Source organism: Nipponia nippon, unplaced genomic scaffold (genome assembly GCF_047370975.1).
Source record: "Nipponia nippon isolate SJK-2023a ecotype South Korea unplaced genomic scaffold, ASM4737097v1 scaffold_26, whole genome shotgun sequence".
Lineage (NCBI taxonomy): Eukaryota > Metazoa > Chordata > Aves > Pelecaniformes > Threskiornithidae > Nipponia > Nipponia nippon.
Genome location: NW_028262343.1, coordinates 7,454,706 through 7,473,175, shown reverse-complemented (window position 1 = coordinate 7,473,175; position 18,470 = coordinate 7,454,706). Strand labels below are relative to the sequence as shown.

The window sequence follows — 18,470 nt, the reverse complement described above, 5'->3', positions numbered from 1 at the left end:
TCACTTAATTTCAATATTTCTATCTGCATTCAGATAAAAATACCTAGCTTAATTTATCAGAAACACAGGAGAAAGCGTGAACAGGCATTAATGAAGACCTAAGTAGAGCCCGTCTCTCTTCTCACTGAGGCATATAGCCCCCTTGTCTCACAGTCTGCGGGAGTTAACTTTTTGGCATTTCATCAACTGACAGTGGATTTCCTTCCACTGTTTCAGGTCTCACAGTTTGTCCTTCAATACTTGTCTGTAAAACATCTGATAGAGCAGCTTCCTGGGTATTTTTTTCCAGCCCAAGGCCCAAAGGCTGTGAACTCGGACCTGAGATCTGCAGTTGTGCAAATCCAACAAGATCCCCCTCATTAGCAGGAGTAATTTGCTTTGCTCTTTCGAAGCACAGTCTGTCTGTGTTGGTTTCATCCTGACCACAATTTTGTTTGAAATACTGCTGCCTCTGTGTTGTACTGTCACTCCCTCCAGCGTGATCCTCTGATCTCTCTTCTGAATCTAGCAGTGGCTGAGTTGACTCAGACCTTGAAAAGACTTGTACAGGTGTTTGATCTCTATAGCCATTAAATACTACAGTTGAATACTGTACAGTGCTTGAAGTGCTTTGTGTAGTTTCACCTTCGTCGCTGTCAGAGACGCTTTGCCTAGAAGACATGCACGAGGATCCTCCAATACCACTGCTGTGCCCTTCTGAAGTACTTTTTTCCTTTTTAAGCAAGTCAAAGGGTTTCAGGTCTTGTTCTGAAAAAGACTTTTTGTCATCAGCTTCTATTTCTATAATGCTTACATCTGTAAAGCCGCCTTCTTGGTACATCTGATCTTTGGAACTAAAGTTATGCTGAAAGAGAGAGATGGATGATGCCTAAGAGGAAGTTTATTTAGGTTAAAAAAAAAATCCAAAAAACTCATTAAATATCTGAATTTTTAGTCTGTAATTGCTTTGAGATTCTTCATATAAGTTTTCTCCTTACTGAGTTTGGCAGTATCTCCAAAGTATCTGTTACAAAATGAAGGACATATAGCTTTGTTTCCAGTACAAAATTTTAATTACACAGATATTCTAAAACCATAATGGGTGTGCAAGCTTTGCTTTAGTTTTAATTATTCTGAAGAGCCATAAACGTAGAACCATTTACTGTGCAGCACAGGAACATTCTGTATTGAGGCCATACAAACAATACTTCCAATAACATATTCAACATCAGAGCACTTCTTCATAGAAGTTGACACAGTTTACCGAACAGAATTTGCTGTGTCATCCACCCCACATGGGGCATAAATTTTGCTGCCATCTCCTCATCCATGAAGAACTCTTAGAGCTCGCTCTCTCATTTATGACTTAACTGTGCAACAAGTCACTTCAGGGTTTTAAGAATGGGAATCATTAATCCTGTTTACTTATTCCTGATTTCCTGTGAATGAGTAAAATAATTAGGGCTTGACCCTTCAAACTAGTAAACTGAGTATAATTCACAATGCTAAAGCCTGCTCTATGCTGTGAGCTTGTGCTAAGGGCCATGTATCTCTAAAGCTGAATCTATTGATGCAATGAAGTCTTCTAACCATATCATATCACAGTGTCCTGAAACTTAACATCAGGGATTTTTTTTTTTTTCCTGAAGTCTGCATGTGTTAGAAGAGAGAAGACTCCCACTGGTTAGTTTATTTGAAACCTTGTAGACTAGGAAGATACAGGATGCATAAAGATGAGTATTACCTTAGCTGGAACTTGAGGAGACCACTTAGCAATGTTACTCTTGGATGGATCAGGGACATTAGGCCAGATATGCTTTTTAATTCTGTAAAGGATTAAAACCAGAATAAAATTACAAGATCCACTCCCCAAATTCCTATGTTTATAGCAAGTATTGCATAATCCAGGACACCAGTCCCTTACACAGCAGTTTTGCCAGAGTATTTATTTCCGAATAGAAATACTTCCTGCACTTCCTTACATCTTTGTAAGAAGCTGTACTACGTAGCAAAACACAGCACTGCGCTTATAACTCCTCCACACATTAGCTGTAGCCATATAACATGAGGCAAACCAACAACATTAACGGTTAGTGAGGGATTTTCAAATTTATAGTACTCTAGAAGCTACAGAACAATTATTTATGTAGAGTCTATGATGCATGTCAGTATAAAAATTCACTGTTGCTTCTTTAAGATAACTATAAATATCACAGCTGTCAAAATCTAAGCCAACTTCACAACTAAAAAAGTGAAAACATTTGAAGAAAAACTTGCTTGGTCTTTTGTAACTCTGAACTCTTAAACTTAAGAATGTAATAACTGTTACTTAACAATAGAAGTTTAGAAGTTTCTGTAGATAAATCACCCCCAACCAAACTAACTTTGAAATTGATGCATCTATCCTGCTCTTTAGAAACAGGCTCCAACAGCAGAGCCTCTATAGGAGAGCTCAGAACATGTTGCAACATGAGCTTTTCAACTGAAGTCCATTAAGAGCTGATTTTAGAAACAGCAGGAAGGTCAGAAGGAAAAGGGCACAAAGTGCTGTCTTTAATTAGAAAGAAAAGATAGTTGACTGAGGACATGTGAGAGGTGCTACTCTTTGCCAGGGAAAACACTTCAGCAATAAGCTCTCGGACAAAAGCTCCGGGGTAGAGGGAGCAGGAGGAGGCAGGATGTTTCCCAGCAGATAGTAAATAGAAACAGGGTTTGACTGAGGTTATGCAAGGTAGATAAGACATCTGCCTAATTTTTTTAGCTGCAAAGCTTAAAGTTTACTAACACTGTAATTAAATAGCTCAAACACAGCCAGCAAACAGATTCTTCTGTGCTTCACAAAATGAGGACCATCATTCCGCTCTCATATGATGACTATGAAAAACAGCACAGACAGTATATCCTGATCAAAACCAAACAAACCTAATCCTGACTAAGTCTAGCAAGAAAAGCAGGAATTTCCTTGCAGGATTGAGTCATGGAACATTTTGTTTGAGTTCTAATCATTAACAGTAAGAAATTAGTATCAGAAGAGGCCCTGATTTCTCAAGGAAAACACAGAACTTTATCACCAATCAATGTGTTTTAGCTTCTTTTTCTGATCTAACTGCAGAACATTTACTTGTTTATATTGAATTATTGCCATCTGTTATGTCCAGAAACATCAGAAGCATAAGAGAAAGACTTCATTTATACTTACAAGTCACATTTGTTGAAGCAAAACAAAACTCCAAGGAGTACAATCAACAGGAACACTAGACACACAGGTACAACTATGGCTTCAATTTCTCCTTTCCCTGAAGAAAACAAAGAGAAGCAGTTATAGCCGCCTTTGACATTTAAGGAACTCGGCAGCAGCACACATTCCCAAAGGGACAGGGAGAATCTGAAACTGAATATACCCACAGCACTTGGTCTTAAGATTCACCTTCAGAACCTTTTCACCCTATGAAAAGAGTCTGTTAGTAAAAACATGAAAAGCTCTATCCCAACAATCTAATGCCTCGCATCAACAAAACATGCAGGTTGCTCTAGAAGCTGTAATACTGAATATTGACAGAGCAAGTAATTTTACAGTTTAGGCAGATATGACAGCAACGTCTATGTGAATGCATCTGTGGTCCAGGTGTTTCAGTGGCATACCGACTGCCATATCAACATCATGGTCAAATGACCAATGTAAACAAAGTCACTAGTCATCCATCAGTTTATTCTGTACATGAAAATACCATCTGCCTGCAAACACTTAAGTTTGCATTATTGTTATGTATTCTTTCCAACATTATATACATTTTCAAGTATACCTTACAGAATCCTTAGGGAAGAGCAACACTATACAGAAAAAAATATATTAAAAAACCTGCTAAATCTAAAAAAGTGCTTTCCACAACACAGTTCAGTTAATGTCATTGCTCTTACTATTACAAATAGGAAGCACACTAAAGCTGCACACACAATAAATTTAACTCTTCAAAATGAGTCTCTGTAGAGAACTGTAACAAACTTTAATAAGTTATATGAATGGGCATGTGGAAGCTGAGGTTGTAAGAATGGCATGTGCTGACTGGCACCTAGATTAGCAGAACAAGATCCCAACACATCTCTGCAGCTTCTCAGGATACCCAGATCAGGATAATAAAGGCCAACATACCCTCAGATTAAAACAGACTCTGGATTCTAAGACCAGGTAGAAGCCATCAGACACCAATTGAGAAGACAAATGCACTGAGTAAATTCTAATGACTCACACAAAGGTGGAGCTTTGCTATACTGTTGCAACATTACTTCCTACTTCTATTAAATTTTTTCACTCTTCGTTACCAAATTTTTGTGTAGTAAATGTAAAATCAGGACCACTCCTGCCTCCTTCATCTGTGTATGCCATCATCCACACAGTATACAGTGTGTCACTGGTTAGAGAAGAAAGGGTGTATTCTGTCTTGGAAGAATCCACTGTCACAGCTAGAGAGGAAAAAATTATACTAGCTTTCTGTACAATTTATTAGATCTCTACAAACAGTAGCATTAGGACATCGTGTCTTCAGATGTACAAGATAGTTTTAGTAGAATGCATAGCTGCATGGAAACTACAACAGACACAGAAAGACTACAAACTTGTACAAGAAATGCAGAGATTCATTTGTTTTTGTTCAAGTATTTGAATTTAGTCTCTTTCTTGATAATACTTTATGTGTTAATTTCCTTCTTCCCCCTCCCAAGTAGCTACAAACTAAACTGGTAGTAAAGCTGAGGCTTAAAGGTATCTAATAAGCAGGATACATGGCTAACTAGAAATAACATGGTTATCTAGAAATAACAAAAAGTAGGGTAGGCATAAACAACAGGCCCTTCCAATCTAAGCAGATCTAAAAAAAAAGGAAAAACTTTCAATAGTGCCAGCTCCCTGTCTTATGCCTGCAGGTCATACAGACTACTCAGAACTAAAAAGCACTTCAAACAAGATGTTTTACATCAGTAATATATTGATCTAGAGCTCCAGAAGGATTAAAAATCCTCTTTTTTAAGGCTTTACATAGGAGGCAATTCCTTTACATCTTGAATGGTCTGGCTTCATCTTGCTATACCACCATCTTGTCCTGTATTTACACAGAAAGATGTGAGCACAACACCTGCAAATCAGCTTTCAGAAACTAAACTCAGTACCCTGTTATACACAGACTGAATGTTTTGAATTCTTTATTAGGGACTTTTCTGTTTGGTATGTAGGAGAGCTATACCTCAGACACCAGCTCTGTGTCATCAGAACAGACTGTCAGCCACACTTGAGTCCATCTTGTTTTTCAGGAACATGTATTAGGAAGGAAACAGATGGAATACTTCAATGTCACAAAGCACTTCTCTGCTTTCTGTTACTTGTTTCATTTCCATTGACAGTTTTGTAAAATATTGTGTAACTTCTGATAAATCCATTTTGCTCATCCACTGTGAGATGGTTCCATGTCAAAACAGCTTCAGCTTTTCCTACTTTTTTTGTCTGAACAGTTGGTCCTTTTGAAGGACCTGTAATGGGAGATGAAGATTAGTTTCTGTTGGAGACCCTACCCATCCACAGCAGCAGTGTATTAATGAGCACTGAATTGTTACTGCATAAAAACTTCAATGGAATAGCTGGACTAACTCATTTGCAAAGCATTATTTTCAGACAATATAGCAACTCCAAAGATGTTTTAAAAGAGAAACCTCTATGAAAAAAGATATGAAAAACAGTAATCAGCAGATCACATGAAATCTTCAGTTGAAGTTAATTAGTCTTGGCTTCATACTTGAAATCTAAAATAAACCAGCATAGAAATATTAATATACTAATAAAATAAACTTGTGCCAAATTATCTGATAAAAGTTGGAAAAGGGGGGAAGTCAGCTACAGACATCTTTTTAATTGCTAAATATTGTGAATTAGCAGAATGGATGTTAACAGAGGGGACAAGACCAATTATGTCAGATGACCCTCAAGTGTAGGACCATTTTTCATTATGCAGTCCACATTAAAGCAAAGGTCTCACTTTAGCCAAGAAAGTCACATTATGTGCTCCAAGATTACTATTTTGTACTTACGATCCTGCTGAAGATAAGCTTTCACAGACTGTCCAGTTCCCTGACCATCAGCATATAGAGGGTATACAGTTATCAAGTAACACTTGAACGGCTTTATATCACCTAATAAAAGGAATTTAAAATGTGAATATTCATTAGGTTTTTAGAGTGTTCTACAAAATATTTGTAGACTTATAAGCTAAATACCTTTTAAGTATGTTCCTTGAACATTCCCTGGTTCGTTCTGCCATTCTATGATGCAGTCTGAGCTGTTGGACACCAGACACCATTCGATCACATATTTAAGAACATAATTGTTAGGAGCAGTCCACCCTACCCACAACTTGCCATCTTTAGGTAGTGTTCTAATATTCTTCACAGCAGCTGTAATGAAAGAAAATAGAAAAGTGATAAATATTGACAGTTCTTCCACTGGATATTCATAATAAGAACTATTTTGTCAAGTGTGGATACTTTTGGTTATTGTAATGGTGACGATTTGACAGAACCTAGGTAAATGTAAAAGCCATTTTCTGAAATTTGGAAGCTTACATCTGAATCTTTGTATCAGACATCCAAATGAAGCAGTATTAGGCGATTTAAAAACTGGAAATTAGACTCAGCTTCCCTGTTCTCAAACACAGTAAGTTGTCTTATTGCACAGTAAAAAAGATGCTATGTTTCTTCCAAAAGAAAGGGTCTATTGTCTATTTCAGAGGGAAATCAAACATTGAGACACTTCTAAATTCCCATTCTAATCCTGAACACACTCATGTACCTTACCAAGTACTTCTGGCTGCAAGGCTACTCTGTTTGAAACATACCCTTAATTAGCTCATCTAATAGTTTTAGAGCCTGTGGCTCTCCCTTGGTGTTTACACTAAAAGCAGCAGATTTGGTAGCAGAACACTGGTAGTGTTCGGATTGTCTAAGAGGAGGATGGAACTACAGGAGGGTTCCTCCTTATTTACTACTACTGCACAATGAAAGGAACATGATAAAAAGGAACACAAACAGTAGGAAAACAATGGAAGCAGAGGACAAGAGGCAAGATACTGTAAGTGTGGAAGGGTGAGATTGGGACAAGAGAAGAAAGGGGGGTGAGGATCAGAAAGCAGAAGGAATAAGAACAATAATGGAATAGTATATACATGAAGTAAAGGATGTTTGCTTCCCCAACCCTTTGATTTTATTTAAAAAAAGAACACAAAAGTGCCTGCTATACTAAGAAAAAAACAATAGGGAATATAGTGCATAGTAACTCTAAGGATCAAAAAGAACAGCAAAATAGCACACACAGCTTCAAATGAACCTATGAGTACATAAATCTGCACGTTCCCCAATATACAAGTGGTAGCATAATTACAAGGAGTAAGAGTGGAGATACATTCAGCAGTACTGCAATTATGCGTCCATGTAAAAGGTACAATTTTACAACACTAAAGATATTTCTCATAACAAAAGACACACAGATGCATTTGAAAGAGACATTACTAGGATACTAACCTTCTGAATTACTTGTTGGGATAAGTAAAATCGACGGAGGGGATGCCCCGACTCTGTTATGGGCAATCACAGTAATTTCATAAGTTCCATTTGGCAGCTTTAGTGTAAGGTTGGTAGTATTAACATTGCATTTCTCTGGTGGACTAGAGAGAGATGATTTAGCTCTGACAGTCACTTCATACTGCAAGATTAAACTTTACTGTCTTTGAGGCATAATTTAAAAATCTCAGAGCAAGACAAGTTAAATATGCAGCTATTTGACCTACGTAAGGAAAGGACAAACAACTTCAGAGTTCATTTCTTTAAAGCAGTAACTTCCAGAACTATTTCTGGTTTAAATCCTCTTTCTCTTAGCTTACAATCCTATATAGTAGTCTAATAAAAGCTCTTCTGTCAAGATTGCAGAACATGTGTGGATGAAACCTGTGTTTTGTGTGACTTTACAACACAGTGACATAAAAGGAATCTCATGTCATAACCTGGGATGAACCTGAATGCAAAACAGCCTGGAAAAATACTTGTTTCTGTATTATCTGTAACAGTATTAATTTTCAGGTAACTTACAGAAAATTGTTGAAAAGGGTAAGCTGTAAAGTAGCACCACTTTTCTAAATCTCAGCTAATTAATAATGTCAGAAGTGACATATGAATTACATCAGAAAATGATGCCATATCAATATACATGTAACTTCACCCAAGCCATCTAGTAATAGGGAAAAAAAAATAATAATAAAAAGACAGCTAGATCAAATGTGACACAAAGTTCACAGACCAGAAGAAAGCAGGAGATGTGGACTGGCCATAATTGCATTCACTTTCTCAGCTTTGGACTAATCAGCCAACTAGACACAGCAACCTACTGCATGCAAACACACAATGCTATATTTAATAAGTTTGGCCTCTGGAATGTCTCTAGGCTTAATGGATTTTGCAGCTAGAGTATCCTTGTCCAGTCAGTGTTACAAAAGTTTTAGGATACAGCAGAAGGCATAACATGAAGGTTTACTTTGTTCAAGTGAAAGTTTCCAATTCCACAGACTACTTAAGGACAGCAGGTTGGGAATATGAAAGTGGATTCTGTATACTCTGGATCACAGATGTGCGTCAGTTAACTGATGGCCTTTACATCTGTACTAGTATTCTTATTATAATAATTAGTTATGAAAAATTAAAGTCACTCCTTGTATCAGTAAAACCTGTACTATCCCAGCTATCTACTCAAGCTCGTTGAGATAAATTTTGTTGCTTAAAAACCCATGTTTGTAAAAGAATGCTCAATTCCTGCAGTTTATCATGTTGCTTTACCTTCCACATCAGATGCACAGTCCAGGAAGCTGGCGAGCGAGATGCATCAATGATCCTCCATATGGGTGGTCCTTTAGATGGTTCTAATGAAAGAGACAATACTTAAGAGTAGAAATATTTTTCTTTATTCTGTCTGAATTAATCATTTGACTACCATTAGCTGCTTGCCTTTTTTTTTAAAGCATATACAAAAAGGTTTCCTTAGTTCCTCGGAAGGAAATAATGCTTGGTACAATAAGTGGAACACCTCCATAGAAAGGTTTCCTGAAGGGATGAGCAAAACACCAGTTCTGTTCTAAGTGCACAATATCAAAATAACTGAGTGTCACCATGCGGAGCATCTGTGATAACAGGCTGAACACGACAGTGCTGAGTGAGGCACAACCAAACCTACACTGGGCAGCATGTGTCCAGAGGCACTGCCCTGCACTTCTGTATACTGCAAACTTTGCTATGGCCTGTAGCTACAACACTCTTCCCACCCCTCATCATCAAGTCCTAAAAAAGGAAAATGCAGAAAAGTTAACGAGGAGACAGGCTTCTGTCAGAATTCCCCAAGCTTCCTATATCCTTTATTCTAAAAAGGGTAACAGAATTGCAGTACTTTTGTACAATGCTACAATACTTTCTGGTGTCAGTACTGTAAAAAATTCAAGTGGTATTTCCACTAAAATTGCATTTCAAAGTAGAATGAATCAATGATGTATTACAGTGTATAAAGCAAAAGAGTGGCCAATCCTTTGCAAGGGCCTTAGCCATAACTGAAAGAAAGATTATCTTAAAACACACTTACATTTATAATCTTGCTAGACTATTTTCTCTAGGACTTCTTTTATTGCATTTTTAATGTTAATCATTACGAGTTTTTGGCTATTTTACCTCCAAAAAGCACTATCAAGTCTAGAAGGTGCATCTTGTCTCTTATGTTTTATATCAGGAGGGAAGGAGAACTGGGAATTGAGGCAAAGGGAGCTCTTTCTTAACAATCTCATTGGAGTACACCACTTCGATTCACATGAGACAGAAGCAATTGTACATCTTGCCTAATATAAGATGATGAATGCAACATGACCTGCCTCATGTTCATTTCCTACCATAACACCTTTGTTCTGAGGCTAAAATAAGATGTGGATACTTAATCACCAATAGCAGTATTTTTGCAGAGCCAGTCACCGCAGCAGAACAGCAATGCAGTCTAATAAGCGGGCAGTCCTGAAATCCTCATTCTTCAGGTTGAGATAGTAACCACGGGGGGGGGGGCAGGGGACAACAATGGGATGACACACCAACCAAAAAACCCACAACCATACTGTCATTAGGAGTCGAAAAGAAGTGATTAGAATATTGAAAGAATATTTTTACAATACCCCCTCAGAGAAAAATTTTGAGTAGAGCTGAAACAATGCCATTTTGTACACAAATTCCATTTTGTTTAAACAAGCAGGGTATATACTACAGTCTTTTTCTTACTTATCCAATATAAATAAGATGACATGTAAATTCAATCAAAACTCATCATTGGTAACTCAATTAAGATAAATAAGGAAGGATTTCTTAACCAGTGCAGTTAAGCTCCAAGCACAAAGTGGTGTTTTGACAATATGAAACCTGTATTGGTTTAACTCTGTTTAGGAGACAGATGCACTGAAATGCTGAACTATATAGACTGTTTAAGTCTATAAGAGGGTGCCTTGGAAGGCACAAAGGAACAGATAGGATATTACAGAAAGGAGACCAGGAAGAATGCAAGCAGGAAAGGCTAAAGGACATTAAAAAAACAAAACAAAATAAAACAAAAAAAAACCACCAAAAAACCCACAAAAGCACACCACCAAAAAACCCCAGCTCTGGGGTCCTCAGTACAAGAAGGACATAGATGTGTTGGAGAGAGTCCAGAGGAGGGCCACAAAAATGATCAGAGGGCTGGAACACCTCTCCTATAAGGAAAAGCTTGAAAGAGCTGGGGTTGTTCAGCCTGGAGAAGAGAAGGCTGCAGGGAGACCTTATTGCAGACTTTCAGTACTTAAAGGGGGCCTACAAGAAAGATGGGGACAGACTTTTTAGCAGGGCCAATAGCGATAGGACAGGGGGTAATGGTTTTAAACTAAAAGAGGGTAGATTCAGACTAGATATAAGGAAGAAATTTTTTACAATGAGGGTAGTGAAACACTGGAATGGGTTGCCCAGAGACGTGGTAGGTGCCCCATCCTTGGAAACATTAAAGGTCAGGCTGGATGGGGCTCTGAGCAACCTGATCTAGTTGAAGATGTCTCTGCCAATTGCAGGGGGGATGGACTAGATGACCTTTAAAGGTCCCTTCCACCCCAAAGCATTCTATGATTCTAAATTCCCAATATTGTTTAATTCTCTTTAAAGTCAGAAGTCAGCAAGTGATTCCCAATGCTGCTGCTACTGATTTAGGAGGAAACCAAACAAGTTTTTTAATATCAAATCCCTTTATGGGTGACTTACTAATTTTACAATCCCCAGAAATCACAATGTATATCATTGCAATATACACAGCTACTCAGCAAGCCTGCTCTGCTATATCTAAAGACCCTCAGCTACAGTCATTATTTGGAGGTACCTAATCCTTATCAAGAAACAAATGACAGAAGATTTAAACATTGCTAGAATGCTTGCATTACTGTTCAGCATCATGATCGTACATTCGCACCTTTGCATTTAAGAATTGTGTTGAAACTTCACTTGATAGTAAAGTACATATACATAACACTTGGATAAAACCATATGGAAATATAGAAGTACACCTTCCTGAATATAGTAGTGGTAAATACATCTGTATCTCAATAGCTTGCTCTGGAGACAAATACCACATCTTTTGAATGGAAAAGGCAAGTAGGTGTGATATTCTGGGATACGGATCTAATATAGTCTTAGACAAAGCACAGCATCCAAAAGTCAGTTTTATAATTTGATTATGAGGGCAATAACAATGGTATGAGTAACTTAAGTGTCCAGTGTCTGCTTGTTTCATTTAAATTTTTGCAATAGGCAACTGTACAGTAAAAAAAAATAGAATAAAATTTTGGTACAGGTTTTGCCAATATTGCAACCTGAAGTCCCTGTCTGAGCCCAACACTTGGTAGAAAAAGGATCAGGGAACTAGAGACCTCTGGACGTCCTTTTCAGCTTAAGTTATCCCACTAGCCTATAACTTTGCAAGTGTGTCTAGGCATTTGTAAGACATGACCACACCTCTGAAGTTGTCTGCAAGCAAACTCAGAACAGGAAATTATTTTACTGTCAATTTATTGCTACAATAGCAAAAAAATACTAACCAATTAGCAAGCAATGCAGAAAGAGAGTGACTATCTTGTTATTAGGAATTTTAGCTACAATAATTTGTTAAAATGCTGTTCTACCAGCAGAAAACACACTGCAAATGTAAATACAGTCTATCACAGCTAATGGTACAGGTATTCCCCAACAGCTTACCGCACACTAAAATTAGTTCATTTTTACCTTTAGCAACAGAATACAGGGTATTCTGACACCAACAGAGGTTCAGATTCAAGAAGATACCAGTTAGCACCTCTCAAGGCATCTATTAAAGATCTTAAATTAGTTCAGTCTAAGTGGACTACTCAGATGAATGACAAAAGGAAAATAGACCACAGAAAGATAAGTTAGTTATACATCAAAGCATGGTGCTTTTATGTGGAGATCATGGTTTGGATCCTATGGATGAGCATACTGCAGTATGTAACTTGTTAAAAACCCAGTTTGTCTAATTAAAGGGCCAAATGCATATGTCTAGGTTATGTTTGTATACATACTGCATTTAGTTTTGTTCCTGTTAATGGAAAATGTAATCCACTATTTGAGAATAGGAGTTTTCATACTGTAACAAATGCATGGGTGTGATTTTAATGTCAGTGTTCTAATAATTACTACTCAATAGTTGTGCAACTTTACTTTGTATGAGTTTACAGTTGCTGCGACAGTTGCTAAGTCATGAAATGCTACAAAACAGCCAAAAAAAAAAAAAATCAGTAACAGAAAATGCTAAACATATTCAACTAATGATTTTGGCACAACTCAGTGGCAGAAGGCACAATTTCTGTAAAGACAAACTTGCAGGAGAGCCTCACTAGTGAGAGATACTGTAATGACTTCCATGAGCTATAAAGTATATTAAATTCATAACGCAGTTGTAGTTACTTTAATACCACAGTACATTTCAAGCAATGCATGTATTCATGAGCAACAGGAAGCAACCGATGAAATTAAACATGCTGTTGAATGTAGTCATACAGATCTTAGCAGAAGACATTAAGTGCAATAACAGTGCCATTGTCCCTGAAGGAATATTAATGAGTCCAGGATGAAACAGCACACCTGCAGAACATACAGTTCAATGGAAACAGAATGTCATTACAGCTGATTGGAGTGTCACAAGGAGTTGAAAGGTCAGCCAAGTTGATGAGCTGGTTGTAGCGTGAACAGATTTGGTGCATGGCAGCAGCAGCTTCACAATGCTGAGGATTTGTTCCATAAAGCAGTGTAGACTGACACTTGACTGAGGCTCTTCAGCAGTTTTCTTCCAGGGCTGTGAACTTAAAGTTTAACCTAGTGGTTTGCTAAGTCCTAGCTATCTTTAGTGTATCTTAAGAATTGGTTTATACTTTGAAGTTGTATATATCCTGCTTGCAAAATCCTTTTGTGCAAGACTAAACATGATCCAAACAGTGCCCCCAAAGAGCTGCTGCTGGTAAAAAGTTTTCCTCATTAAATCATGATAGCAGCAATTCAGTGTTCACCCCTACTGCAAAAGGACAGGATACTGTAAGTCCAGATCTACAAGATGACAATCCCAATGACTGTGTCATCAAGAAGGGAAATTGTAATGAAACAGTGATTTTTTTGTGACTGAATATAGCCAAAGTAAAACCATTTTCCACACATTCAATCTTGCTTAAAGTCAGCGGTTTATACATGGCATTCTCTTTCTTATGCCTCCCACATCAGTGATGACCATATCAGTGATGAGCAGCAAGAATCCGATTACTGTGGGTAGAATATTGTAAACGAGTGAGTGCAAGACAGTGCAGAAGGCATCTGTAAGTGACACTGTGACAAGCAAGAAAGTGTTGTATATGCAGAATGACTTGGGAAAAACAGTAAGCCAGAGTGTTTAATTTAAATGCTTTGGTGAACAAGATTACACTTCCCATATGCATATTATTTCCTATCTTTGCTTTACCAAGTTTGTGAAGAAGTCTACGTACCTTATACGACTAGAATCTTTATTTCATCCTTATTGATGCCTGTTCACCTTTCACCTGTTCAACTTTCTAATGGCCTCCTAAACCCCAAGTTGTTAAACTAAGTTTTTGGTAGACAGACTGCCTTTCTCACAGGCAGAATAGCTTCTGTTACAGAGGATAAATTCAGAACAAGCCAAGCCCTTGAAAGGAGGTACAAACATAAAGCCTACATCTCCCCTAAAGACTTTGAGAATATGACTTCCTGTGAAGAAAGCGTTTCTTCCCTACCTCCTGTTTTAGCTATTTTCCGGGAGCACCTCTGGCCTATTTAACTTTATGGGAAGCTATTCTCATGCTCCTTGGAAGGCATGGATCAAGTCAGTCAGTACTGAAAGTAACTCAGGAGAGCCTTGTTGCATGTATAATCAAATAGCTTGAGTGAGGATACACAATTTCAGTTGGCTATTGCCAAACTGCTGAGCACTCACATTTTGAAAGTGTGACCTACTTTCATATATTACTTACTATCTTCAGTGGTGGCCCCAGTTTTCTCTTCACTCCAGTCACTCCAGTAGCCCACTCCATCTTCCTTCATGCAACGAATTGAAAAGACATACTCTGTGTAGGGCCTGAGTCGTTGAACACTGAATGAAGTTCTTGGTGAAGCTGTATCTTCAGGAGGAACCTGTAAATGGAAGGAAGATTTTAGAGGCACTGATCAAAAAGTATAAAGTTGAGTTCTGTGCTACTACAGCTCCCATCCAAGAGGGGTCCCCACTGCAAACAGCTTAAACCCTGTATTGCACACCCAATACAACATTGTTTCTCCCCTCTATTTTCAAAAGCTTCAATTCTCAACCACTGTTTGGTAAGGAGTCAGTCATAGTGTGTGTATTTACCAGGTATAACACAATACATACACTAGAATAGGTAAGCAGCTCTCTCAGGACACTCTCTCATATTCCATTTTCTTTTTTAATCAGTTTATGTCTACCTCTCCTAAGCATAAGTAATACAAAGTTTCTTCCTTCCCATATAATTCCTCTACTTACTGATCTGTAATACCCTGCTTCGTGTTTCAGAGCTTTGCTAGGTATCTGCCTGATTATTCATTGCAAAATACCTGTGCTAGAAGCCTCCTATAAAGCTAGAGAACTCAGGATCATTTCTTCCAGTGATACAGAACAGTGTTTCTTAACTGACAGTGGAAATAGTTTGTTGTGAAGTCTCACACCTTCACTTTCGAATAGTTTAGAATTTTGCTAATGAGTTTATTTCCATAAGCTCTTTCCTTTTTCTCTTAGACTAGCAACTGAATGCCAGAAAATATTCTTACTGCATATGTACAGAAACAGATATGTTATGTAGATAATATAGATATATGTATATACACACACTGACTCCATCACATGTTATTCCACTTGCAATTAAGGTGAGTTTTTTTGGGTTTTGTTTGTTTGTTTGTTTGTTTGTTTGTTTGTTTTTCAGGTTTTGTGTGGTTTTTTTTTTTTTTTTTGCAGATTAAACACACATGCAGAACATTTAAGAGGTTAATTCTGAGTGCAAAGAATTGCCAAAGTATTGATTAATAGGTTTGTCTTCTAGCTGAAGAAACTAGTCAAGTTTTACCACAGCTAAGCAAGCTCAGTTGTTTTAAAAGTTACTATTTCAATGGCCTTCTGCATACGTTAAAAGGAGAAGACAAGTTAAAAGGACTTAATAGGACAACGTATCAAGATTCTGGAGTTGCAGAATAAGCTGTGCAGGACAGTGCTCTATAAAATATGAATAGAAGTGACCTTAATTTAATCTCTGCATGTAAAGCTCAAAAAGTTCCTTCAAAGGAATACACTGCATTAGTCACAAGCAGCTGTGTTATGCTATCTGCTTCAAACACCATATTTTGGCAAGTCAGAAGTAGTCTTCCTTCCAACACAAAATTCAGAATACCTTTGGTCCTATGTACGGAAACAAAAGATGGGAAGATCTTGATGAAAAAAGTGTTTCTGAAATACTGCTGCTCTGAGAGAGGGCTTAAAAGCAGGCAAAACTGAGGAGCTATTGAAAATATGTCCATGAACTGATGCAGAAAAAAACCCTCTTGATGACATGCACTACATGTAAGGCATACTCCTTACTCTTTTCCAGTTCCTTGATTGCATCAAGCTTAAGGCATGTACGCAGGACAACCATACTGTATAAGGTACAGCAAGTTCAAAGAAGCATCCCAACACAGCATTTGCCCAAGCTTTAAATGACATTTAGATCAGTATTTTTTCATGCGCATGGGAAGACCGAAGTTCATGAATGTTCTAGATATTGCATGTACAGAATGAAAATTCAAAATAAACATACTGCAACATGAAGGGGAGGAGAGCAGAGAAGTCCACAAAGAAAAGACAAAGTCACTGTACTCTAGATTGCCAAAAAGGCTAGCTCACAGCCTTCATGAGTAGGCCAGATAAACTACCTTAGGAGGCCACATAAGTCCTAAGGATAAAGTGAACACTCTGAACAGTTTGACAAATGGCTGGGTTACAGCAGAAGAGTGACAAGGGACATTACTTGTATTACCTTCATCCAATTTGTTTCACCAATGATCCTATAGCGAATATTGAATTTCAGTTTCATCACAGCTGCTGAAATCCGGTTCTCCCAGGAAAGCTTCAGAACAGTAGGCAGTATTCTTGACTTGACTGATAAGTTGTGTGGAGACAGAGGTTTAACTAGAAGAGAAGAAGTTAAGAGTCAACTCTACAGCTGTATTATTTTATCATGCCGGTAGCAGTTGGTACACTATGCTGTAACGCTACCATTAAGGCCTCTCACAAGCCCAAATGGCTGCTACTACAATTCTATGATTCACACCAGTTTCTAAAGCAGATTACTTAACAAGAACTTGCTATCTGAACACTGATCAAATCTCTCACCTTCCCTAACTTTGTCCAGCACAGTTCAAGTTCTAATCAACAATATTTTGGCAGTGTTAATTTTTATACTGAAGAAACATTAATATGCCAATTCAGCAATATGCACAGAAGCTGCAGATGTATGTACTACTAAAGCTTAAGAGGAATATAGTTACCAATCTCAATGGGATCAAAAACAAGAGGATCAGATTCAGCCTTCCCAAGAGCATTTGCTGCTTCTACCCAGACTTCCAGGTTAACAAAGAACTGAACATCAGTAATGGTACAAGAATTATTTACATCTTTTGGTATGCAGTCAGGAAAGTTCTCTCGTGGCCTAAATAAAAAAGGAAAAACAAGGTAGAAAGCATTAAGTTTGGTTTCCTTTAGAGAATCTTTTTAAGTAGATCAGAGTGATCAATCAGTTTATAGCTCATATGTTTCCCCCTCTGCCCTTATCTTTGTAAGCAGGGGATGGAGGACTTGAAGGTTTGTTATCAAAGTTTGCCGATGACACAGAATTGGGAGGAGCCGTTGACACTCTCGAGGGCAGAGAGGCCCTGCAGAGAGATCTGGACAAATTAGAGAGCTGGGCAATCACCAACCGTATGAAGTTTAACAAGGGCAAGTAACGGATTTTGTACCTGGGACATGGCAGCCCTGCATGTACATACAGACTGGGGAACGAGAGGCTGGAGAGCATCCCCGCAGAGAGGGATCTGGGGGTTCTGGTCGACGGCAAGTTGAACATGAGCCAACAGTGTGCCCTGGCAGCCAGGAGGGCCAACCGTGTCCTGGGGTGCATCAAGCACTGTATTGCTAGCTGGTCGAGGGAGGGGATTGTCCCGCTCTACTCTGCACTGGTGCGGCCTCACCTTGAGTACTGTGTGCAGTTTTGGGTGCCACAGTACAAAAAGGATACAAAGCTACTAGAAAGTGTCCAGAAGAGAGCCACAAAGATGGTGAAGGGTTTAGAGGGGAAGCCGTACGAGGAGCGGCTGAAGTCACTTGGTCTGTTCAGCCTGGAGAAGAGGAGACTGAGGGGAGACCTCATTGCGGTCTACAGCTTCCTCACGAGGGAAGGAGGAGGGGCTGGTGCTGATCTCTTCTCCCTGATGACCAATGAAAGAAAGGGGCCTCCTAAATTCACAAGGAACTCCCATTAAATATGGCGCTGCAATTATGAAATTGTTACAAGTTGTTTTACAGCCAGAAAAAGTTGCAATAATCCATTGTGAAGCACGCCAGAAGGGAAACAATGAAGTAACCAGAGGAAATCAGAGAGCAGATGCCAAAGAGGCAGCCCTAAAAAAACCTAAAGACAGAAGGAGCTCTAATTCCTGAACGTTGCCTAAACCCGACCCCTCCACAATATACAGAAAGAGAAGCTCAACTAGCTGAACAACTAGACTGTACCAAAATCGAACAAGGATGGTGGATGACACCTTTGAAGCAACTCTTAATTCCTGAGTGGACAATGGAATTT

The 18,470-nt window shown here is 38.4% G+C and overlaps 1 protein-coding gene across 1 annotated transcript; it reads right to left on the bottom strand.

The window, feature by feature from the left end:
- Positions 1-121: 121 nt before the first annotated feature.
- On the bottom strand, positions 122-17,314 carry LOC104014605 (interleukin-6 receptor subunit beta-like). The gene is given in 13 exon segments (XM_087762402.1): positions 122-844; positions 1,724-1,805; positions 3,179-3,275; positions 4,300-4,440; positions 5,353-5,499; positions 6,055-6,156; positions 6,241-6,417; positions 7,540-7,733; positions 8,019-8,029; positions 8,845-8,927; positions 14,601-14,760; positions 16,650-16,801; positions 17,161-17,314. Coding segments are annotated over 12 exon segments (1,974 nt in total). The 5' UTR covers positions 16,707-16,801; positions 17,161-17,314.
- Between the last annotated feature and the right edge of the window lie 1,156 nt (positions 17,315-18,470).